General features: G+C 34.2%; 1 protein-coding gene and 1 long non-coding RNA gene across 2 annotated transcripts; one reads left to right on the top strand and one right to left on the bottom strand.

Annotated features, from left to right (window-relative positions):
• Positions 1–1,403: 1,403 nt before the first annotated feature.
• On the top strand, positions 1,404–1,880 carry LOC149959184 (uncharacterized). The gene is made up of 3 exons (XR_016478380.1): positions 1,404–1,533; positions 1,613–1,672; positions 1,755–1,880. It is a non-coding gene; the product is annotated as an uncharacterized LOC149959184 (long non-coding RNA).
• A 17,708-nt stretch (positions 1,881–19,588) lies between these two features.
• LOC149959183 (uncharacterized) lies at positions 19,589–23,243 on the bottom strand. Its single transcript, XM_090167360.1, has 3 exons — positions 23,083–23,243; positions 20,346–20,446; positions 19,589–19,914 (listed from the first exon to the last, which is right to left on the bottom strand). The coding sequence occupies exons 2-3, from the start codon at positions 20,437–20,439 to the stop codon at positions 19,589–19,591; spliced, it is 420 nt and encodes a 139-aa protein (XP_090023486.1). The 5' UTR covers positions 20,440–20,446; positions 23,083–23,243.
• Positions 23,244–25,165: the final 1,922 nt, after the last annotated feature.

The following is a 25,165-nucleotide window of genomic DNA, read 5'->3' as shown; positions in this document are numbered from 1 at the left end:
TGTAAATTTATCTGACTAACAATGTTTTCCATAATAAAGGTACAAACCTGAACAGAAATCATCCTCCTTGAAATGCAGGCTGAAGACCATCTATCTTTTACCTATTTAGTTCCAAAGATGTACCTAAGCATCTTTTATCTTCAATTATATTAGTTTAAGATTCTTACTCTTAAAACTAATTAGATTTACAGAAAATACTACCTAAGAACGGTTATAAACTCGTGAATTTGCTATATATATACTATTAATAAAAATTTGTTATAATTAAAGATTTATAAATTTTAAGAGAGACATTATTTACACGTCAAAACGCTAGAAACACCTCTACAGCCTTCAAAACTATGTATTCTAATATGGCGCAATCGCGTAAAAAACATTGAGTTGGGAATAATACAAAAAGTAAATAGTAGGAGAAAGTCTGGCACTTGGGTCCAACCGCACGACGTCTTATTTGAGGGGTAAAATATTTGGTTTTCAGAAATGACTTCCCCCTCGCCTCTTTACAGGGACACAAAGGTATCGGTTGTACTCCGCCACGATGAAACATAGTTCTCTATAAAATACGTGAATATTAAACTTTTGCTTTCGATAATTTGGTTAATTTAGTTCCTAAATAAAGTAGATATATAATAGAAACTAAAATGCGACATTTAAAAAATAATAACACGACTTTAAAAAGAAATAAACCGTAACTAGAATAACACTCACTCAAATCGTTGAGAGTGTGGCGCCATCTAAGAGCAGAGATCGGGACTAATTGGTAAATCTACGATGTTAAGGCCTAACAATTTGCAAGTTTAACTGAAATAATAGCTATAGCTACTGGCTTTTTTGGTTTATTTTACAAATGATATAGTAATTATTAACTAAAATCAACCGTTATCGAAGGAAATAATGGTCAGTATTTGACAGAGAGACTATTTGAAATCGCGAGGCGCTGACATGGTTGCCAGGGAATAAAATTCAAAATTTTCATCTAGAGCTCAGACCAGAATACCTCAAATGCACTACTTCGCGCGTAATGTGCTATCCTTATTGGTTAGAAATATCACGTGATCACTAGCTCTTTAAAAAATGTGTCAAGCATGGTGGAAGGTAAAATCTGAAGGCGGTGATAGACTTTATCCCCCCTATTTACTTTTGATAATACTATCTAGAGCCCCAGTTCAAATTTTCCCCATAGGCTTTAACACAGCATTAGTGATGATAGGAACGAAAATCATGGGTGGGTTATCAACTACGACAAAAGCCACCTATGAGCGAAAAATTATTTAAATGAAAAATTCTTCAATGGCCCCTGCCGCCACCTATTAGCGACTTTGTGAACTGTAATAATTTAAAGCTAAAAACAAAACAACGAAGTTTCTTGGTAAATCATATTTCATTTTGAAATAATTTAAGAGTATTTTAAAAGATTAAATTGCACTAAAACAAAATAAAGTATGTAAAAAACGAATACAAATAATTAATAAAGAATATAAATAAGTAATAAAGAATCCAGTACATCTTGAAGGCTGCCTGAAGCTTGCCAAGGTGAATATTATTGTCCTTGAAATAGGATTAGTTTGGTCAATTTCTTTCTAATTGATTCTTTCTTAATTGTTTCATTTAGAGTCTTGGCAATCTTACGCAATCTGATATTGGTATAAATGTTTATGGCGTTTTTGATAAGGTAGTTCAAATGGTGGTTCCAGCCAAATTCTTGGTCAAACATGTGTTCTGTTAGAATTGAAAAAATGTTTTCGTTCATCAAGCATCGTCTTACAAGTGTTTCAATTCTGAGTGGAATGTTTTTCAAAGAACCACCACATTTTTCAAGGTTGAGACTTTTGATGCATTTTTCCGTGAGTGTAAGGATCTTTATTACATCTTTAGATGGATGTACCAACCCACCATAGTCGCGAATTAAAAGCAAGGATTTTGATGAAACACAATAGTCATGAAAGCTTCTATTGTTGTCATCTGGATTTTGCTGTAATGCTGCTTTGCATTGCTGACAGCTAAGAATTCTATTCAGCTTCCTTACAACAAAGACAGCGACACAGTGAAGGATGTTGTCCGTAATCAAGTTTGAACCATCAAAATAAAACTCTAAATCAGCATTGTCTTCAATTTCATCAGTAAGTGAAACATCAGATGTGGTGTCCTTTTGAAAAAATTATTGGAACTTTCGAATAAATTAGGAATTGACGTATCATCGAGGGCTAAAATATTGGCGCAGCCAGATGCCTCCAACTTTGCCATTAAAGACCTCTTATAGGCAGACTTGAACTCAGCTGTCGATAAACACGAAATGTAAGTTCTAAGTGATCTTGAGATAACTTGTAGGTAGGGAGATATCTGTATAAAGTGAAATTCTTAAAATTTGATTCTTCCAACTCAACTTTAAACCTAATCAGTACTTCAATGGTCCTTCAGGCGTAACTAGAGTATCTACCAGATGTAGAATACCAGTGATGGAAACTGCGAAACCCAGAGGTCCAGTTTTTCTAGTTGATTCTGAAATCAAGTTTCCTTCGTAATCACATAAATTTAACATCAAATCTTTCATTTTCAGGAGGCTTGTCCTTGCTCTCTCTTTGTTATAGCTATTGATTGGAGCCTTGTACCCTTTAGCGTATGGATTTCGTGAATTGAGGATATTAAAAGCTCTGAGGTAAGCAAAACAAACTTAATATCTTAAGTAACATCAAACAATCTAAAGTCTCTTCTGGCTCATTATGATTCCGTTCACACTTAAGCCTTGGCTGACTACGTTACGTCTTTAACAATAATTGGGTTAAGCCATATTCTAAAATGTGGTATTTTCCTGAAATAGGCAACATTTCCTATTATATGATTCTTCGTTTTCGTGGTTTTGTCAATAGTCTTACGCGTTTGCAACAATGTCGCCATTTGTGAATAAAACATTTAAATTTAGTTCTATAATCTCTCAATAGATGGCGACGTCGGATGTCCCAAAAACTAAGCTCCGCCCATGAGCTAAAAACAAGTATTACGGGACGCTTTAAAAGGTCTCGTTTTTGGGCTTTTGGCAGGGCAATGTCCAGCCACGAAACGCTAATTCTCTTGACGTCATCATGCGGAATGTCCTTGGCCGCTTTGACTACCAAGGTTTTGCCGTTGAAGGACCAGTACGCATCAGATATTTCTTCGTTGTGTCCCATCAAATCGTCTAACGGAATACTGTAGCAGCCGACAGTTTCTCTAAATGAGGATCTTCCACTTTCACCAGCCAACTTTATCTTCGTGTAGAGTCTGGCCATGAGTAGTTCTTTGCCTTCTAGCGGAAAATTCTTCAAACGGGCGCATTCCAGCTTGTGGAAATCTGACCAGGCCTTCCTTTGGCCATGGCTGGGAAGGCCAGATGGGGGGAATTTAACTCATCAGGGTCGTTATAACGGTTAAAATCTAACTTTATCAATAATCGAACATGGATTATTGTATTTACAATTATATTCGAAATTCAGCTTTGAAATAATGTTCGAGATCGCCAAGACCGCTGAAGAAAATTAAAATGGAACTAAAAACTTATTTCCGGTAAAGGAGCCGGCAAAACGAAAGATTATGCAAAGCAATAAATAAGCAATTTCTTCATATAATCAAAGCCTTTGGCCGAAATAGCTTAAATTCAGTGGTTATTGAAGCAATTATCGAACGAGTTTTCATGTCGAAATTATTGCAACTTTTAAACAAACTGGTATTCAAACCGGCTTAAATTGCACTTTAACGTCTATATGGCCGTGGCCTTGGTATATTATCTTAAAACCATCAACGGGTTTGCGGTTAAATTCTTACTACTAGGTTTCGTTTAATTTGAACAGAAGGGTCTTTATTTACACCAGGAGTAACTTGAAAAAAAGTATCAGTTCTATGTTAACTTGTGATTTTTCCACGGCCCAAGTTGTATTGGGCCTTTTTTAAATACGTCCGCTTTACTTTACCTTTTTTCCGGCCTGTTTTATTGAAAAAAACCTGATTTTATTTTAGGGGATAAAGCATTGCAATAGCCTAAAGCTTACGTTATTTGCACATCGCTCCAAACTCACTCTAATCATAAAGGTTTCATTTGTAACACTTACTCTAGCGCGTAGAGATGTCTGAAATGTGACTTAAAATGCCTCTATTCACCAATATGAATCAATTTAACCGAATTAGCGAATTAGAAAATCTTCATTCATTTATCTAACGCCATTCTCGCAAAGAGCCGTTAGTATTTAATATTTTTAACACAACATCTAAAAGGTTCATTAATGTCCATTGCAACCGGGTCCTAGAATTCAGACTCTAACAATTGTAAGTAGAGTTCCAAGAAAACAAGAGACCGCTGCTTATTGTGAGTGAACTACCTGGGTTTTAAATAAATTACTTATAAAATTAATCTTTTTGGCTACTAGCGTAACAGATATTAAATAACAGCTTAGTTAAAAGTCACAACGTTAATTTCGCAATAAAACAATTAAAACCGTTAAGAGACCACTAGTTTCGCGTCTTGACAGGCGCATCATCCGGTCTGAATTATGGAAAGAAAATCAAACTTCGTATGTGGCTTTGTCACGTGACCCATGGTGGGCAGTGAACATTTTTTTAAACCCAAGTACGGCGGTGTAGCTACTTGGGCCGTCATCTCTATTTGACATTTTATGTTGGTTTTTTTTGCGTTTTTCCGTATCAATGCCCCCGCATGCGAAATCTTCCCACACACTCTCTCAGAATTTAACTGGTGTTTATTCTTTGATCAACCGTGCGTCAATTTTTTGTTCGAATGAGACTTCCCTTAAACAAAAACTATGCATGATTAAAACCGATGGAGATTTTAACGCGTTACATCTCAGTAGAGGTATGGATCGCATTTTACAACGCAATAAAAGCACAATTAAAACTAAACTAGATAGACCTTTGAAACCAGAAAACTGTAAATTTTTGAAATTCCCTTTATTCAAAGTACATAGGAAAACGTGAGAAAATTATGCATTATCTTTATATCACAAAATATGTGCCATACATTTTGAAGAATCTTGTTTTATTAAAGATAAAACAAAAAACAGACTTACACCAACAACTATTCCTACAATATTTTCGAAAAATAATATACACGCATTGAAGGATGACGAAGTAGAGGATTTGGTAGGCTTAGGTCCCATAGGCCGCACTAATGATTATGCTAATCAAGCGTTAGTTTTCATGGATAAATGCCAAACAAATGGAAACAGTCCGTTGGTTTTTTTCTTACAAAGGTGATGCCTCGCGTATTAGCCTAGCTGATTTTATTATTAATTAGCAAGAAGACTTTCAAGTTTGTAAAAATTCCAATGAAAACCAGGCAATAGGAAAACAAAACATTCTCTCGTACATATTTGGTTCCATCGTATCAATATAAGCGAAAAGCCATGATTGTGAATTACGCAAAAACGAACTTGTACATAGAAATCCAACACTCAGTCAGCCTAATATTTTAGCTTCATTTAAGTCAGAAGTATGATGCATCGTCATTCAGTGGTTTGACAATACCAACTTTACATTTTCTGAAATATGTAACGGAGATAAGTGACAAATTTGATACACTTTAACAATGGTCATACACATGAAAATCGTTAAAAACATAATTTCCAGACTTATTTCAAGCACAATTGGCAAAACTTGATTTATTCCAAAAGTAGGGAAAAACATAATCTATATCATAAATGTAACAAAGCCCAGAAACGTTTAGGTTTCAAGTTGCTTTATTGATTTAAATGATAACTAATTAATAATGAGACATAAAAACCGTTTAAAATTCGCTATCATATTTATTTGACATCCAACGTTTGGGGATATAGTTTCATATCTCTTTATGCCAGGATCTCTGCTAAAACCGGCTTTCGATTTATTTTATTATACTCCGCGGCCGCGGAGTACATTAAGAGCTCATCTTTTCCCCCCATTTCCACCTCTGCTGGGCGTATATGGGCAATTTACCGGTTTGGTCGTGGAAGACGTCAACTCAGCTTGGGTGACTTTTAGGCCTTTTTTGGGTCGCGCTCTAACCTCAACCACTGGTCGTATTTTAATTCTGTAAACGGATTTAAAATCAGCGTGTTTCACTTCATAGGCCCGTCTTTTCACGATTTATAATTTAATCAATAACGCCGAGAAATTATGAGTTTTTGAAGCCAGGAAATTACGGTTTCGAGGCATCCATTTTCCCTTATAAGTTTCAGATTGGCGCGCATGCGCAACGGGAACGGGTGGAAGTCGGAAAAAAGTTGCCAACTTGCCGACACGGCTGCGTTTTGTCGGCGGTTTTAATGCCACGTGCCCGGCTGCCCGCGTGATATGTTAATTTTCATATTCTAACATGTTTAAACATAATGATTTAAAACGAACAAATCTTCGATGATAAAAGGTAAATAATATAGTTGGCTTTCATTTCAACCTAAGTTTGGTCACTTTACGGTATTTGGTAATTCTAAATCGATTTAAATAAAAGTTAGGTTAAAATTTTGGGCCTTGGGTATTATCACTGCCATAATTTAGCAGCCCCACTTTTCTGAATTTCGCCTGGAATTCGGTAACAGCTTCATGGCGTATAGTCAATGGTAAAGCACCGAGATATCGAGTATTATCTTTGGTTGAACTAAACTATCATTATTTGGCCCATGACTAAACTATCAGTATTTTTAAATTTTTAATTTTTTGACGGCTGTTAAGTTTGACAAATCATAATTTTCGAGCTTTAAAATTTGAAATGCCAAGGAGGCAAAACGACGGGCTGAGTATTTGCGCAGCAAAGGTAATAAGTTTTATGTGGTTGAACTAATATAACAATATTTTTTGAGTTTTAAATTATTTTTCTATGCAGGCCTTAGTTCGGCACTTTTATTAGAGACACTACAAACATTTAATTTTAAATTTTAGAAAGCACTTATTTTTTAACAAATTATAAAATTGGGATGTAATTCTTGTAAAGCACCACGTCTCATAAATGGACATATATTATAACAAAAACAGTTTAGAGCTCGTTAAATGCGCAGCCTTAAAGGGACATATATTATTTTTATTGTTGATTAATATGTCAAATTCATTTAAAGTTTTAAAAAATATTCCTGTTTCTGGAACATCGACATTGACGCATTGCAGATGAGCAATTTGGCCATTTCAATTAAAACAGTGTCCGGCCTTCGCACAATATAAAGTTGAAAGAAATATATAAGTTTTAAAATGGTTTCTTTTTCGTATATATGAAATTATTATTTAAATAAATTTTTTCACATAACACTAAACGTTGCCTGGCAAATGTATAAAGCCCTCTACATAATCTCTGTAATCAAGTCCAACTAATCCCGAAAAGCGTCACATCTGAAATCAGTGAGTGGCAATTCCCTTGATCCAAGATTGTGAAGGTTTACTTCCATTGCGTCATAACTTCGTCTGCTCCAGTGCATTTTTCAAAGGCAGGGCCCCACCCCTCTTTGGTTGTTCAGTTTTTCCAGGGCGCGCCCTGCCTCTTTATTTCATCTTGCCAGGGCACGATCTACCTCTTTTTTCCAACTTGCTAGGATGCGCCTTGCTTTTATTTCATAAATAATTGGCACTGCGACTTGCGTACTAGTTCGTATCAAATTTTTGTTTATTAACAATATGGTTTTTAGTACCTTGTATCCACTTACTAATTAATCTTCCTCTTTACTACAATATAAAAAAAACTGTATGAGCTCAGCGCCACGCTCATTATTACGGAATTTCGGTGATAGCATACAAATGTATATAAAGGTCTAGATAAATTTCGGGGCGTCTAAGCCTAACATAAAATACGGAATTGACACCTAGCAGACACCGAGGAATGCAAGTGACCAAGAGCGCGAGCTCTCTTAGCAATTTAGTACTAAGGCCGTAGTCTTTAGGCACCATATGTTGGTGACTTTTAATATAATTTTTAAGCAGGAGACAATGGCTCTCGTGACGATAGCACGAGCTTTCTCACCGATAGATAGCGCCTTATAAGGATAGCCTGCAGAAATTACGGGTTTCTGCTAGCTGTCACCTCCGTATTCACTCCCTTTGAAATATTTTATCTAGACCTTTATATACGTTTCCTATATCTATGGATTCTAGTCAACTCGGTGAGGTTTTTTTGATCATATTAGCGAATGATGTCACATTTAGAAAACACGATTATTGTTTTTGGTTATCTTAGTCTAGTCCACAATTTACGTTTCATGATTGTAATTTAATATCAAATTTTAATAAAAAAAATTATACGAAGAATTCGGTGACATAGGAATGCTGAGTTTTACTATTAGCCTAGCCTCACAGACTCGAATAAATGGTGAGTGAATTTATGAATTTTTCCCGTCGGAAAGTACCATGACAATTGTAATACATCAAGGTTTGTAGAAACAGTAGTACTAAGAGGTTGGCTGATACAGCCCGTTTTTTGAGAGAAATTTCGCGGGAGGTAGTGGGGATGAAATCGGTAGCGCCCCTTCTCGTCTGACGTCAAGTGGTTCCAGAAAACACGTTCCGTGGACGGGTAGATAAGAAAAATAGAACCCCCCTTTATTCTTCGAGAAGGTCGCGAACACGCTTCCCGCGGTTAAGTTTTGGCCTCGCCGCTTCGGCCCTAGCGCGTTAGAGCTCTCAGGAATTGGAATGATTTGGTAATTAGAATTAGCCTATTTTTTATTACTTTAATACCCTTCTTAGTTATTTTATATTATCATCTTAGATCCTTCAATCAAAATGCCTGTCAACAAAGATTTAAGGTTTTATTTTATCGTCTCTGTCTGTTTATCGCCATCGGGCCTCGGTTGCTGAAGCCGCGCTGGCCGTTTATAAATGTGAAATTCGACGTTTTGGTAAGTCGAATCATAACCTATTTATAAAAATATTTCTTTAAACACACCACAGCATTTAATAATTAAATATTTTCATCGTAGGTCCTCCAACTTAAAATGCCTGGCTACAATTGCTCAGTTAATGGCTGTGACAACAATGTCCAGAAAACTAACAACGATAATATATCATATCATAAGTTTCTGTCAAATATTGAAATACAAAAAATTTGGAGTGATAGGTGTAACTCTAAGACAGTTAATGTTAAGTATTCTAGAATTTGTTCAAAACATTTTAAGGCAGTTGATTTTAATCGCGATTTAAAAGCCGAGCTCCTTAATTTAAAACCTAAAAAATTATTGAGGAAGGATGCCGTTCCTTCACTTATGTTGAGTTCTAGATCCTGTTTAAAAGAAAATGATTCATTAAAATAGAATGACCCTAAAGTTCATATGTTACCATTATCCAAAACACACCCACTCAACAATAATTGTACTGTGATTAATGAAAATGAAAGTTCCTTGCGAAACTCAAATAATATTTCGTTGCATAGCTCAAAACAAAGTTCCTTAAACAATGAAAATGAAAGTTCCTTAAACAATGAAAATGAAAGTTCCTTAAACAATGAAAATGAAAATTCCTTAAACAATGAAAATGAAAATTCCTTAAACAATGAAAATGAAAGTTCCTTAAACAATGAAAATGAAAGTTCCTTAAACAATGAAAATGAAAGTTCCTTAAACAATGAAAATGAAAGTTCCTTAAACAATGAAAATGAAAGTTCCTTAAACAATGAAAATGAAAGTTCCTTAAACAATGAAAATGAAAGTTCCTTGCTCAATTCAAATAACATTTCGTTGTATAACTTAAATGAAAGTTCCTATTTATATGGTTTTCCGAACTGTTGCTAACAAGAGCGATTACTTTTTAAATGATTCAACAAAAACAACTTCACCATTAAGCAAGAAATCGAAATCAAGATTACTATTAAATGAATTTTCAAAACGTCGCTCACTCTTAAAAGAATCTCCTAAGAAAACCATCTCTAAAAATGTGAAACCTAACAGGGATTCACCAAGAAATAATTCATCTATTATTAGTAGCAAAGATTCTAGTATTCACATTGAAGATTCGGGTATTCACATTGAAGATTCGGGCATTCAAGCGGAAGATTCGGGCTTTCAGACGGAAGATTCGGGCTTTCAAGCGGAAGATTCGGGCTTTCAAGCGGAAGATTCGGGCTTTCAAGCGGAAGATTCGGGCTTTCAAGCGGAAGATTCGGGCTTTCAAGCGGAAGATTCGGGCTTTCAAGCGGAAGATACGGGTATTAATTCCGATAATGACTTTAAAAATATAAATTCCTCAAATAATTTAAAAAGGTGTTCCAGTATCAAATTTAAAGCTAGCAAATGTAACTGCAATATAAAAGAAGTTGTGGGAAAAAATCGTAAACTACTTGCTGCTCGTAAAGTTAGAATTTGCAAAGTGAAAAACCTATGTAACCGAATAACGAAAAAAGACAAGAAAATTCGAGTTTTGGTAATTTTAATTCGATGGCCTCATCGAATTAAAATTACGGAGGAAAGATGTCAAACGGTTACAAACTGAAAATGAAAAACTAGCTGGACAAAACATGAATTATGAAGAAATTCTTCAAAAGGTTTATAAATCAAATTAAGATGTTAAAAGGTGCTAAAAAGGTTAAATGGGATAGTGAAGATGTATCTAGAGCGTTCGCACTTAGATATTTAAGCAAGCGAGCTTATGTTTATTTCCGTCAACAGAGGAACTTTCCTTTGCCACACATATCTACCCTTAAAAAATACGCTTCACAGTTAAATTTTGGCACCGGTCTTCAAAAGGATGTATTAAATATTATGAAAGCGAATGCGACCCATATGCCAGTAATTGATAAATTAGTTGTGTTAACATTTGACGAAGCTAAAGTAAAGTCTGTTTGAAGAATTACTTAAAAAAAGTATTTGAGGAGCCAAAGCCAAGAGAAATCATCGAAGACAAAATATTTCAGTTAGTCACTAATTGAATTTAGAATTTAGTCATAGAATATTCTACTTTTAAGTTGTCACTCGGTGTAGTTTGCGCCATCTGGTAAGAATTCAGGCATTTAAAAATTGTTTGACAATTAGCGTTACCAGTGTGAAAGTATCTTCTTCTTGGTATCCGATAGCTTTATTTGGAATTCAAGAACCACATTGAACAATTACGTATCGTACTAATAATCATAGGCGTGCGCAGGCATTTAAAGCAGGTCGGGCCAGCTTTGTTTTACCATTGCCCCCTGGATTAAGAGAAGGCCTGGAAATCGTTTTTCTACGAGGGGCGGCAAACATTTATTACACGCTCGCGAAACACTCAATAGATGGCGCGATTTCCAACTTTATATCGTGACCATCTTAGGCGGGAATTTTAAATATTCCACTGCAAGTTTTGAAGTTTTACACCATCAATTAATGCCGATATGAGGTAAAATCATGAAATTCACGAATATACAATGTAATACTTTTTATTTAATTAAAAATGAAAGACTATTAACAATAATATAATCAGGTACAATATTGCAATTTTCAACAGGTATATCAGGTACATTTTTAGATAAATCATGTATCTAATCCTAAATTAAGACTAGTGTTATTAGTTGAGAGTGAGTTTACATAATCACTATGCTAAACATTTTACGCTCTAGTTGACTACTTAAAAAAACCATTTTTCCCTCTGTTTTCTACATCTTCAAATATTTTCTTGATATTGGCTTTTTGTTAAACTTCTTAACAAACTCTTTTCTATCAGTTACGTCTTTTGCTAAGTTGTCTAACAGGGGTCTCACGTATTTTGTTAATAATATATTAGCTAATTTGCCATAGTTATTGCAAGTACATTTTAAGACACTGCAAAAAAGGATAAATTGCTTGTTTTAAAATGCTAAGCGTGTCTTTTCGGGGAGATATGGTATCGCTGATTTTACAAAATCTGCTACTGCTGACAATACATTGATTAAAAAGCGAGTAGGATAGCGAAGACCACCATTATCCTGGAATCTAATTAAACTTAAAACAGGTGTGTTGGAGCGTGCTTGGTTCAGTTTGTCCAAACAATTACTGCATTCTGTGTGTTCCTCTGCGACACGGACAATATATCCCGCTACGAAAGCGACGGCACAATTGTTAAGGGAGTTGAAACAGGAAGCTAAAACAGAATGTACATCAAATTATTTGAAAATTATTAAATAAATAGGAAATTTTTAATACTAACTGTTCGGATCTAGAGCTTCCATGTAACGAAGTATGTCAAACAATTTGTGTGGAATTTTTTCCAATGCTCTATTTATCACAAATGATTTGGGAATCAAATTTGATACATTTGGTAGTAAATTGTCCAGAGATTTTTTGGTACTGATACTGGTATTGATAGCACTGTCTGTAAACGTTTCTGTTCCAGCGTTTCCAAATTTTTAAGGTTTAATTACTCCGATTTTAATAGTGTTCTCAATAGCCATTATGCAAGCTCGTGCGTCCATTGAATCGTTATATCCACCCATTTGTCTGAGATGACTGAAAAACATTTCAATTCCGTCGCTTGTGGTTTTGCTTGTTAATACATAAAAGAAACCAGACTTCAGTAAATATTTGATTAAAAGAACGGTGGAATGTGTGGTTAAGTTCAACGCTTCATGAGTTTCTTCGCTGAATTTTTCCATCTTGATTGTAGCGTTTTCCTGAATGTAGTTTACTATTGGTAAAAAATCTTCGATCAACCACTCCAATCTTTCATCATTAACATCTACAAAAGGCAATTTGTTGGGGTTTCGAAAAAAATATCCATGTTTCAAATTGCAAACATCATGGATTTCGTACCACTTTCGGTAATGTTCCATGATAAAAATTGTAGTCTCTAGGTTTCCTATTTCCTCTACATCACAATGTTTCAGCACGAGGAGAGTTTTCAGAGCAGCAGTAATTGATGGGTGGAAAAGAGCTGAAGCACGCCCAACGTTCATTTTCTCCAAGTTAGTTGGGTATACTAGTTTGCGAGACAGAAATCTTACAAGTTTAATGATGTTGTTTTTCTGCATATGGTAAAGTTTTCGCACAAATTCTGAAGATATTTTAAGTCCAATGAATATCATATCACGTTCAAGAAACTGGCTTCTTATATTTTTAAAGATATGACTGGGGTCAAACGAAACAAACATTTCACGATGACTGTCATTAGGATGAGTAACAACTGGCTTTAGCGTGCCATTCCCAAATTTTTTAAAGGCGGAGACATTGGTCTTTGCGTTATCAGTTACCATTCTTACTACTACAAATCCTGCAGCTTCAACTTCTTTTATTACTTCGAGGCTCAGTCTATGAAGACTTTCTCCATCAAGCTTAGCGACAAAAAAATAAGCAACTGGTAACCTATAATTAGTTGATAACCCTTGAAATAGGAAACAGAGTAAGTGCGTGGCTAGATGCTCAGTAACTCCTACTTCTTCAGACGTTATTTCATTTTGGCCAAAAAATTGGTCCAATTTCCGATCATATGTATATTTTGCCTTAATTGCCATTTCATCGCAAATGATTGATCCTATTTTTTCATGTTCATTTTTCACTTTTTTGAAATCAGCTCTTAGCCTGGCTTTTACTAAAGTACTTATTCCAGTATCACCAATAGTTGAGTTTTAGGGTGCGGCAAATGTAAAATTCCAAGATCTCTTACGTAACGATATGCTCTAGGTGATTTTTGATTCCAAACTGAGCAAATCTTTAGGGTTGACTCGAGGAATGGAATTTTTTTCTTGCCGAAAGCCAAAACTTGTTCACTCAAGAATTGAGCCTTTAAATTCCCACTTTCAGTTGCATCAGCTATAGCAGTTATTTTAGCTCTTATGTCTTTATCTTTATTTTTTAATTCTTTAATATTTGAAGTTATCATGAACCTTAGCTAGCTTCTTCTTAAGTTTCGAGATCAAACGACCTTGTTTTCTGGTTGATATGACTGCTTTGGTTTTGTTTATTTTGACACTTTTCTTGTTAGGTTTAATTTTTTCATTTTTGATATTTTCTAAAATTTGGCTTTCTAATGGTAAACTCTGACTAGGAATTTCTGGACTAGATATGTCAATAGACTTAGGTGATGGAATGTATTGAACATTAATCGAGTCTTCATTATGAATGTTCTTGATGGTTTTGACAGCTTCAGTTAAAGGAACTTTTGCAGGTAATGGAGATTCAAAATCTATATCACATTTAATCTTCTTTTGTGTAGGTCGACTTAGGTTGATGTCTTTATTGTTAATAATTCTTTCAAGAAAAAGTCTTTTCCGAGATAAAATTCTTTTGGAATCAGATGTAGTAGTAGTTGAAGTAACAGTTGCAATGTTTAGATGTAATGAACTGGAAGTTGGTGAATTTGGAATTTGGTTCTTGCTGAGTTTAAGAGACTGTGCGTTTATATTATTAAACTTAGTCTTGTTTTCATTTCTTAGTGTGTTAATAATTGGGCTTAACGGTATTCTATCACAGATTTCACTTTGAGAATGACAATCGTTAATTAATTTTGGACTCGTTATTCGTGAAATTTTGGGAGGTATTTCGAGTATTGCATCTGGTAACAAGGTTCTTCTTTTAGTTGTTATACTGAAGCTAGCTTCCTTGAAATGTAAACTACATATACAGGCACCAACGAGTAGTGTACAAGATAAAGCACTTTCCCATTTTTTTTTATCTGTTCGTTTTTGGAACTTCATGAAACGATATTCTTTGGTTTAAATGTTTGTCCGGTTTGCTTTTTCCTCGGAACCCTGATTTCTTCTGTTTGTTTGTTGGACAATTGGTTATAGCTCATGTCAGCCCCATTATTTATCCTTAATATTTCCATTAATGATCTTAGAAACCTCTGAAAATAATTATTAACCACTGTAAAAACTTGTTTCAAAATTCTTGGGCAAAATACACAATAAGCCTTGGTATTAACACTTCCGATCTAGATATAATTAAAGTTAAACATACTGAAGATTCGATACCCAAATAATGTACCAAGAATAGCGAAATAAGTTGTAATTTAAAATAAAAACATATTATTATGACACAAAAATATTAACTTACCAAAATAAGTTGGCTTTTACTAACGAGTGACACGCAAAAGCCGATCTTTCGCTGTCTGCCTGACGTGTGACGTCAAAATGGAAAGATCTAGTGCCATCTTTCGGCCAACAAAGGCATAACACTAAAAATCTGATTTTGCCAGTTTCAAAAATTCGACACCTGCCCATTTCTAGGCCTTCTCTTAATCCAGGGGGCAATGGTTTTATGCCCTTTTAAGCTCTTGCGCCCTCTATCCTTTTTTTGTGAAACTTATTAAATACCACGGCGCTCCTGTGTAGTTCCTTTCTTTCTCAATAGATGTGGCTAGAAATTGGTATAGTAGATTATGTGACGAAACAATAGTACTTTTTATTTTAAACTAGTCTAAAACCAATATAGTTTACAAAATTACATTGCCACGTGTTGCTTTAACAAAAACGTGTTCTACCTTTTAAAATTTTTATTTTCATAATCCCATAATATCACATTTTTACTATATTAAAAAAAATCCAGGTATCTAGTTTTCGTGTTTGATTTATTACTAGCTTTCTACCTGTAGCCTTTTTAGACGTTCCTTTTTAAATCGTTGCCCGATTTACTTTTTCGATTTAACATTATTTCTACGCGCTGGTTCGCGAAGCAATGCGAAGAGGGTTCGGCCAAGGATAATATAGATAAAATATATATTATCTTTGGTTCGGCGAGCAGTTTCGGCTCGAGTTTCGGCGGGAAAAGCACTCGTTTGCACCTTTTTCGGATAAAGCAGGATACACGAAAATAAAAAGTGATTAAACGACACTACAACAATGGTAAAAATCCCATTGGACTACAGTCAGGGACGTCATTTCTGGATTTTTCAGGAGGGTCCAGGACTTGATTTAATTACAACCTACAATAAATTGCGTCTTTTATTTTCTTATAAAAACTCGGAAAACTCCCCGACAGCGTTACACTACTTCGGCTACAGTCTGCAGCCCTAGGTACTACCAAAAATGCCGCAGTTTTGGTTAAAGTTTCCTCATACAACTCAGTCCTACTAAAAACGCAACAATCCGTCCAAATCTTCCCAGTTTAAAATCTAAAAAACGAAATTAACGGCCGGCCCGTGGCTTGTTTAGTCACTGGAGCTTAAATATTTTAGTCATCGCGAATTCTATTGCTTGCCGCCTGCATCGTTTTATCGTTCCCGAAAGCATATATGCTATTTGGTTTAACGTGGGACGATTCGAGGAAATAAAGGCATAAATCATTTTTAGACTAGAAAAATAATTACAACTTGCAACTTTTATTTTCTATGAAACCGGAGAATCCTCAACAGCGCGACACTACACCGACTACAACCGCAGCAGCCCTGCGATACTACACCGACTACAACCAATAGCCTTGGGTATATTTGTCCATGGTATATACTACTGAAAATACCGCTGTTTTGGTTATAGTTTCCTCTTACAGCTCAATCCTGGGTATTAGCCTAGCTGATTATTAAAAAAAAAAAACAAAAAAAAACGTAACAATACGTCGAAAACTTTCCAGTTTAAAATGTTAAAAAAATCGATGTTTAGACCATCGCGTGTTAAGTCACTGAAGCTGCATAGTGTAAATGGATATCGCTGAACTACTTAAGAATGAAATAAATAATAGCATTCAAGCGAAAACAATGTATACATGATATTAAACAAGACCTTTCTAATGTAGTTATATGAAATTTTTTCGTGACCTTTTTGGCTCACAAAAATGCCGGGGGCCATGCCCCCTGCCACATCCTAATGACGTCCCTGACTACAGTCCATGCTTAATAGGCCGTCGTCATGTATTTCGCTGTAGCAAATATAGTTACGACGTTGTACTAACGAATACTATTTGTTATTTAGGGCTCGTGTGAACTACATTTAGTAAACTAGCATTGAAACGGTTAAACCGTTTTTAGCAGCTAGTTTAATATGTACTAACGAATCGCTTTCGTCAGTCGTGTGACCGTGGCTACAGAGTCCCAAAAAAACGTATCCTAGCTCCAAACGACTAATTTCCCGACAGTGTCCGTCAGTGGCGATTTTCACAAACAGTTTATTAAAATATAAAATACGTGTCCGAAAACGCCTGGGAGTGAATCTATAATATCACCAAATAACAAATATTTTTTTAGCATGTTACCATGTTACCGATAACTATATTTTTACCTTCTTATCTTTTTATCGATTATCTCTTGTTCTAGTTTAGAATCTTATTTTGGTGGATTTTAGGAAATTTTGGTCACCTACAATGTTAAGACCTGCGCCCTTTTTTCCCAGATTTTTGGTGCCCTTTCAGTTTTCAGGTCGGGCCATGGCCCACCCTGGCCCTATCGTGCGCACGCCTATGCTAATAATGCGTTCATTTTATCTTTTAGAAATGGAGCTTCGAGTAATTGTTGTAATGACCATAGTCGGCTCTGCGTTCGTTTCGGAAATGGTCTCTGGAGAATTATGCTTCTGCCATTACCTCAGCGGCTCTTTACCCTCAATGTACTCGAGTCTGGGGTGCGTCCGATCGTGCTACGCCCAAGCAGTGGCGGCCTAAGGGGTGGGGCGGTCCGCCCCGGGTACCAGGGCAGCAGGGGGTGCCATCGGAGAAGCTCGAGGGGGGGGAGGTGCAAATCAGAACGATTAAACTTGAAGAAGACGGACCCGTGACATTTCTGGGGGGTGTCACAAAACACTGCCGCCGCCCCGGGGACCCAGCCTTCTTAAGCCCCCACTGCGCCCAAGAGAGATTCCACAATCTGTGGCTCCCGCTCGTTCGTTGGTGGAGGAAAGGAAAGCGCTTCTACTAAATGCATGAAGATGTCGCCAAGGTCTCACTTTGAGAAAGCTACGTCTCACAGTTTGAAGTCACGATTTTCACGCTTTAAATACCTTATTTTATGTTTTAAAAGTTAATATACTTTGTATCAATAAAAATCAATTTATCATCTTTCCTAGAAGTTGGTGTTTCTTGGGTGGTTGTTGTACTTCCCATCGCTCTCCCCAAATATTCCACACCCGCCAGGGCCTGAACACCCCTGATTAATAAGTTGGACAAGCGGGCTGTATTGTACCACACGCCCCAATCCCTCAATAACAAAAGATGGTACAGATATTTCTATGGAAACTTGACTCTTTATGTGCTTAAGTTCTAACCTTCTTTTTTAATTAATTAATCTTTATATGTAGAAGCACATTCATTTTAAAAAAGGAACGTTGGAAATTAGTGAACGCACCCTATACTACCCATTGGATTAAATAACGAAAAACTATATATGAAATTAAAATAATACCATCTCGGTCTTGGATTTGGTTTCATTTGAGGTCGTTGTACCTCGTTGAAATGTTTTTCCAATAAATTTATAAATAATGAAGAAATGCGTACAACTTAACTTTTTAATTTTAGATTTGTCTAAAAATATATTAACATAACATAATTTAATGTTAAGCCAATTTCAGTCGAAATTATAAAAATTTAAACATTGCTACATAATATTTGATATTACAATACAGATTTAAAAATAACATACAAACATATTTTAGAAAATAAAAAGTGTAAGAATAACATTTCTTTTCTTCACTTAAAACCCAAAGTTCTAAAGGGAAATCAATATACCCCTTTTATGTACGGTAGAGATTTCCCAAATCGAAGCGATAACAACTACTGAGCAAGGTGAACAGCGCGAGAAATATATTCTGAAATTAATCAACTAATGAAATGTACTTACACGTTGCATGTGTAATGTACGTCTATATTCTTTTCCATATCCAGGGTTGTTTGATTTAAATCAAGTTGATTTAAATCAGCGATTTAAATCGCGATTTTAATCAAATGATTTTTTTTTAAAAAATCGTTGATTTAAATCAGTTCCTATAAACGATTGTTTAAAAGGTATTGAATTTCCATAAATGAGAGATTTACTATGGAATTATTATATTCTAGACCAATATTGTCATTATATTACACTATTACCTATCACTACCACGATCCCTTCCCCACCTCATTTTTGGTTCTTTGAAAATAATGGACTCTCCCAGGCTGAGAAATAAGGAATTGTTTTAAACTGGACCTGTGGCCAGTAGAGCCTAGGTAGTTTAATTAAAAAACTGGCCACTGGCCACTTACCATTTTTAACCTTCAAAATCAGGCTTTCATCATTTATGGTCAAATTATCTACTCTTGAGTCTTGACAATATGTGCTAATGCAAAGGCTTAGTAGGTTAGTTATTATGGGTATTTCAAAATTTTGGAGTGTTAAATAAAGAACTATAAATCTTGAAGGGAAGAACTTAGAATTAATTAAGTGGTCACCAGGGCCACTAACACCCTAGGCAATTAATTTTTAAACTGGCCCAGCTAATTTTTAAACTGGCCATTGGCCTGTGATAGTGCCTTATTTCTCACACTGTAATTAGTTTTACTTTTCAAGGTTACTCCTGTGATACAAATATACTTATTTCTTCGAATAAATATTTTTTGACATGATAAAACTGTCTACTATTGAATATTATTTACACAAAAATAAAAATTATATCAATAAGCTTATATATTGCTTTTAAAAAGTGACAAAAACCTAAAAATTAAAATAATCGATTAAAATAAAAAAATCCGATTAAAATAAAATAAAAATCGATTTTTTTTATTTTTTTAAAAAAATCAAAAAAATCAACAACCCTGTCCATATCTCATCCTGACCCCGTACCTGCTCCAGCTCCAGCTCCTGCCCCCGCTCCCATTTCCATTCCAAATCCCTCTCCCGCTCTCCCTCGCGATCCCGAACCTGATGCAGCATTCGGCCACGCACCGACTGCAGCTCCCGTCCGCGCTCCCTCTCCCTCTTCCGCACCTGCTGCAGCCCCCGCCCTCGCATCATTCCCGATGAGGCCTAACGCCGACCTTAAGTTCACTTTGGCAACCCAATTTCCACCCTCAGCACTGAAATATTTGATGCCCACATATGTCCGGTGATTTTCGTTGTTTGCAGTTAGAGGCACCATCTTCTTAGCGCCACCTGAGAGAACGAAACGCAGAATTTTAAAACAGTTCTCCAAGATTTAAATTAACCACGTCTTATGGAATCAAAATTTGGTTTGGGGGAACCAACGAATAAGAGAAATTTAAATCCTTCAATAATAAGAAAATATCTTAAAAAATACTTTGCAGTTTGGGTAGTGTCCAAATCTAGCTGTAATTTTTTAAGATGTATAAATGTACTACAGGTCGTGGCATGAATTTTATTGACTCAATGTGAGGTTTTCCACCTTGGATTAATACCAAATGACACTTCTAAAAAGTCGTTGCCCGTGTGAATTCCATCTCTTCTGATATTATTGAAAATACTTCGAAAGAAGCACTTAATCGTCATTAATTCTCCCAGTCATTGGCTTTGATCACACAACTTTAAAAAATTAAAAAACAGAAGCGCTATCTCATTTAACATACCAAGTATCTTATTTTTGGCTTCACCATTGCCAATTGCGACCGAGCTCAGACATGAGATCGTGATGAAAATTGCTAAAGTGAGTTCTCGCTTCATTTTAGATCTGAAAAATTAAAAAAAATTGTCAGGAATATAAAAAAATAATAAAATTATTTCATTCATTTTTCTTAATTTATTAATTTTCCTATAGTAAATACCTATTTATCTTTTTGGGAAAACCAAACTTTATTTGGGGAAAAAATTTGATACTTCGTTGCAAAACTGATTGAGAACAAATGTGGATATCATAGTTTTTGTATTACTACTAATAATTGATTGAATTTAAGACTTATTAGGTAAAATCAAAATATTTTTTTTATTCTTAGGGAAATTGACTAACAAGGAGACTACCCGAGGTGTAAGTCATCGATTTTGTTTAAATTAAGGGATTAAGTAGACCTTCATGTAACTTATTTGACAACTAAAATATTATATTTCTCTATGTAAATTAACAAGATTCTAAGGGTCCCCCCCTTATGAAATATTTCAAAATTTCAAAGATTTTTTTTTAAACAAGGGTGGTTAAATTTGGGTAAATATCTAATTTTGGGTAAATGTCTAATTTTGGGTAGTCTAATTTTGGGTAAATATCTAATTTTGGGTAAATGTCCAATTTTGGGTAAATGTCTAATTTTTAGTATTTAAATTTGGATAAGTATTAAATTTGGGTATTTATTTAAATTTGGATAATAATTTAAATTTGGATAATTATTTAAATTTGGATAATTATTTAAATTTGGATAATTATTTAAATTTGGATAATTACTTAAATTTGGATAATTGTTTAAATTTGGTGATTATTTAAATTTGGTGATTATTTAAATTTGGATAATTTAAATTTGAGTAATTATTTAAGTATATAAATTTGTGTAAATATTTTAATTCAGGTAAGTATGTAAATTTGTGTAAATATTTTAATTCAGTTAAGTATGTACATTTTGATAAATATTTTAATTCAGTTAAGTATGTAAATTTGTGTAAATATTTTAATTCAGTTAAGTATGTAAATTTTGATAAATATTTTAATTCAGGTAAATATTTTAATTCAGGTAAATATTTTAATTCAGGTAAATATTTTAATTCAGGTAAATATTTTAATTCAGGTAAATATTTTAATTCAGGTAAATATTTTAATTTAGGTAAATATTTTAATTCAGGTAAATATTTTAATTCAGGTAAATATTTTAATTCAGGTAAATATTTTAATTCAGGTAAATACTTAAATTGAATTTAGGTCAGAATTTTAATTCGGGTAAGTATTTAAATTTGAGTAAGTATTTAAAATTGGGTATTTAAATTTGGGTAAATATTTTAATTTGGGTAAATATCAGAATTCGGGTAAATATCTAAATTTTCGACCAAATGTTTTGGAATTTCCCACCCTACCTTTTTAAATTTGGATAAAAATTAGTCTTAGGGTTATTCTGGTCGATAAAGCTGAATAAATTTGGGTAAAAATCTAAATTACAATGGGTAATTTGGGTAAATTTACTATAAATATCTAAATTCAGGTAAATTGAGTAAACTCATATGAGATGTCTAAATTTGGGTAGATTGATCATTTACCCAAATTTAGACATTTACCCAAAATTAGACATTTACCCAAATTTAGAGATTTACCCAAAATTAGACATTTACCCAAATTTAGACATTTACCCAAATTTAGACATTTACCCAAAATTAGACATTTACCCAAAATTAGACATTTACCCAAATTAGACATTTACCCAAAATAAGACATTTACCCAAATTAAGACATTTACCCAAATTAAGACATTTAACCAGATTAAGACATTTAATCAAATTAAGACATTTAATCAAATTAAGACATTTACCCAAATTTAGAGATTTACCCAAATTTAGACATTTACCCAAAATTAGACATTTACATAAAATTAGACATTTACCCAAAATTGGGCATTTAACCAAAATTGGACATTTACTCAATTTTGGGCATTTACCCAAAATGGGCATTTACCCAAAATTGGACATTTACCCAAAATTGGACATTTACCGAAAATGGGATATTTACTCAAAATTAGATATTTACCCAAATTTAACCACCTTTGTTTAAAAAAATCTTTGAAAATTTGCAAAATTTCATAAGAATTTTCGATTTTGCCATGTTAATTTACATAGAGAAATATAATATTTTAGTTGTCAAAAACGTTTTCGGTTTCCATGGTTAAACTAAAGCCCATCGCATTTTTTCCCTTTGGGGATTTTAAGTCTACTTTATCCCTGAATTTAAACAAAATCGATGAGTTACACCTCGGGTAGTCTCCTTGTAAGTTGCGACAATATTTAGCGATGCTCTTAATCTATCTCACGTTCGAAGATTAAGCTCCTTCCTCTTTAAAAAAATCAAGTGAGTCATATATCTCATCGGCTCACTATAATGACAGTGAGGGTTTTCCTTTCACCCTAAATATAAATAAACCGGGGACAGGTCACGATCAAAATTAGTAGGTCAAAAGCACAAATCTGAAACCTTATTAAAATGATAAAATTGTGATTTTCTGGATTAAATCATGATTTATTAGATAAAATCATCATTTTTAATTAAATTGCTATTGAACAGATTAGTTCCAGATCGAAACGTTTAAATCGTGATTAATTGTTTTATTTATTTAGTCATGATTAATATGACACTAACTATATTTATAAATTACCTTTTTTATTATTAAGCACAAAACTTACTTTTCGATGTAATCAGCGCTGGAAAGCCAAGTCTGTGCCGTTTGCTTCGTGAATTTTAATATAATCCGCTCCCTGTAGTGTCGCTGATGTCTGGTTTCGACCGCTTTGGGGCTGTAATATTTCAAAGCGATAAACGATATTTTGTTGTTGCTGTGGAATAAAATAACGTTTGCCATGTGTTTGATATAGAGATTGTGCTCAATCAACAAGCTCACACGTTTTCCCTATTCGGTTTGTAGTGTGGATTGATTTTCTTATTCTAACAAATAAAGGTGTGCTACTTCCTATTAATTTTATGCTAATTTTTAAGCTGAAACCATTTTTTGGCACTGACACTGGCTACGATTTGGACATGCAATCCTTTGTTATAGTATAATTTGCCTTGGACAAATTTAGATACTAACTGAACTACACCTGGAATGCAAAAACACTTGAAAACCAAATTAGTGTTAAATTTTACTAATACTCATACTTATTGTAGTTATGTTACAGTAGGTTGAACGCTAGCCCGAGGCCGAGAGTTTTTCCGAGTTGAATAAACCTTTATATATTTGACATAATGCTTCTCATTTCTATCTGTGAAAGATCTGTATCTGATTCTGATACTCTTACTTTATAGAGATAACATAACAGAAAACTCCATTAATTCCCCCTTATCTCAACGGATCAAATCTGTTAGACATATTTTAATTTGTTATATATATCTCGCGGGAGACGAAAAGGTATAAATAATTTTTTTGGAACTCCCTCTGGTCTCTGCTGGTTTTCCTCTTAACTCCGTTGGTTTCTCAATGCGCTTGGCAAATCGAGGTGGACTTGGCAAAATGAAAATTATGAAACATGTTAGTTAATTAAAAAAACTCCTAATTATTATTCCTAAATCGATAGTAAACAAATCATTTAGAATTTCCCAGCAATTTACTTCCCTAAAGTCATTAACTATGTTTGAGATTTCTATTTAGTTGCTTCTCCTTATGTATAACTTTCAAGACCTGATTTCTACGCTAGGCAGCTAGTGTGTCGGAACTTTAGTTCAGCCTTGTGGTAAAACCTTTTTAAATAGTCATTTTTCCTACAGCACCTTATAAAATTGAAAGGCAGATAGACGCGTGATAGAGAATATCGGTTGTTCGTTATTATTTCAGTGTTCATTTTCTACGTTAAATTTGGCAATCTGTATAAAATTTATAAAAATAGTTTTAATTTCTATAGGAGATGTTATAGTTTTTTTAAGGAAAATTAGGTAAGTCGTGAATATTATAGCATGGACACTGTATCTCTAACCGGACGGGAAAAGCTGTAGCTTCCACCATACAAAATCACCTGCCGCCGCCACCGTCTCTCTGTAAAGGGGGGGGAGGTTCAAGAATTTTTAAAGTTTCGGGGCTGTCAAGGCCATATAATTCGTCACGTGGTCGAAAAAACGTTCTTTATCGTTTGAATACGACACCTGGTGAAATAAATTCAAATTATTCTGAGAATTATGGGAAATCGAATTTTCCCAAGAGTTCTTTGAAATTTTTTCAGAAAGATCGTCTGCTTAGGAATAGTTTTTTTTAAAATCGTTCCTGCATTATCTTCGTAATTTAAAGGGTTATTTAATGTTAATGAAAAAGTTGAATACTTTAAACAGGTAAGCAATTTATTCCTAAACTATTCTTTATAGTTTTCGTACCTAAAATTATACAAAATATTAAATTTTTATAGTTAAAGTTGAAATTTAAGCCAAGGTGGTAATGTGAGGAATAGAAATCTCTTATACATATTTCAAATATGGAAAACCAAAACAAGTAAGTTGCATTTACAGTGTAAACAGAGTCTATAGTGGATAGACTGTGGTGTAAATATAGTTACCGTTGCTATTGCTATGTAGTTTTTAATATGACAATGTTTTTATTTGTAGATTAGTGGTTACGCTGAATGACTTATTAGTGGCGTTGGAAACCTTAAATTGCATCTCAAGATTTATTAATTGTTTACATTTATTCGTTAATTCATTTAAGGTGTCTTCGTTATTTTTTTCTAGGGTTGAAGACTCCTCTTTAAGCTCCTTATTTTCAAATATCAACTGGTTAATCAGAGC

Source organism: Leiobunum rupestre, chromosome 2 (assembly GCF_980474605.1).
Source record: "Leiobunum rupestre chromosome 2, qqLeiRupe1.1.hap1, whole genome shotgun sequence".
NCBI classification, from domain to species: domain Eukaryota; kingdom Metazoa; phylum Arthropoda; class Arachnida; order Opiliones; family Sclerosomatidae; genus Leiobunum; species Leiobunum rupestre.
The sequence above is the reverse complement of the archived record's forward strand: the minus strand, read 5'-3'. Positions and strand labels throughout refer to the sequence as shown.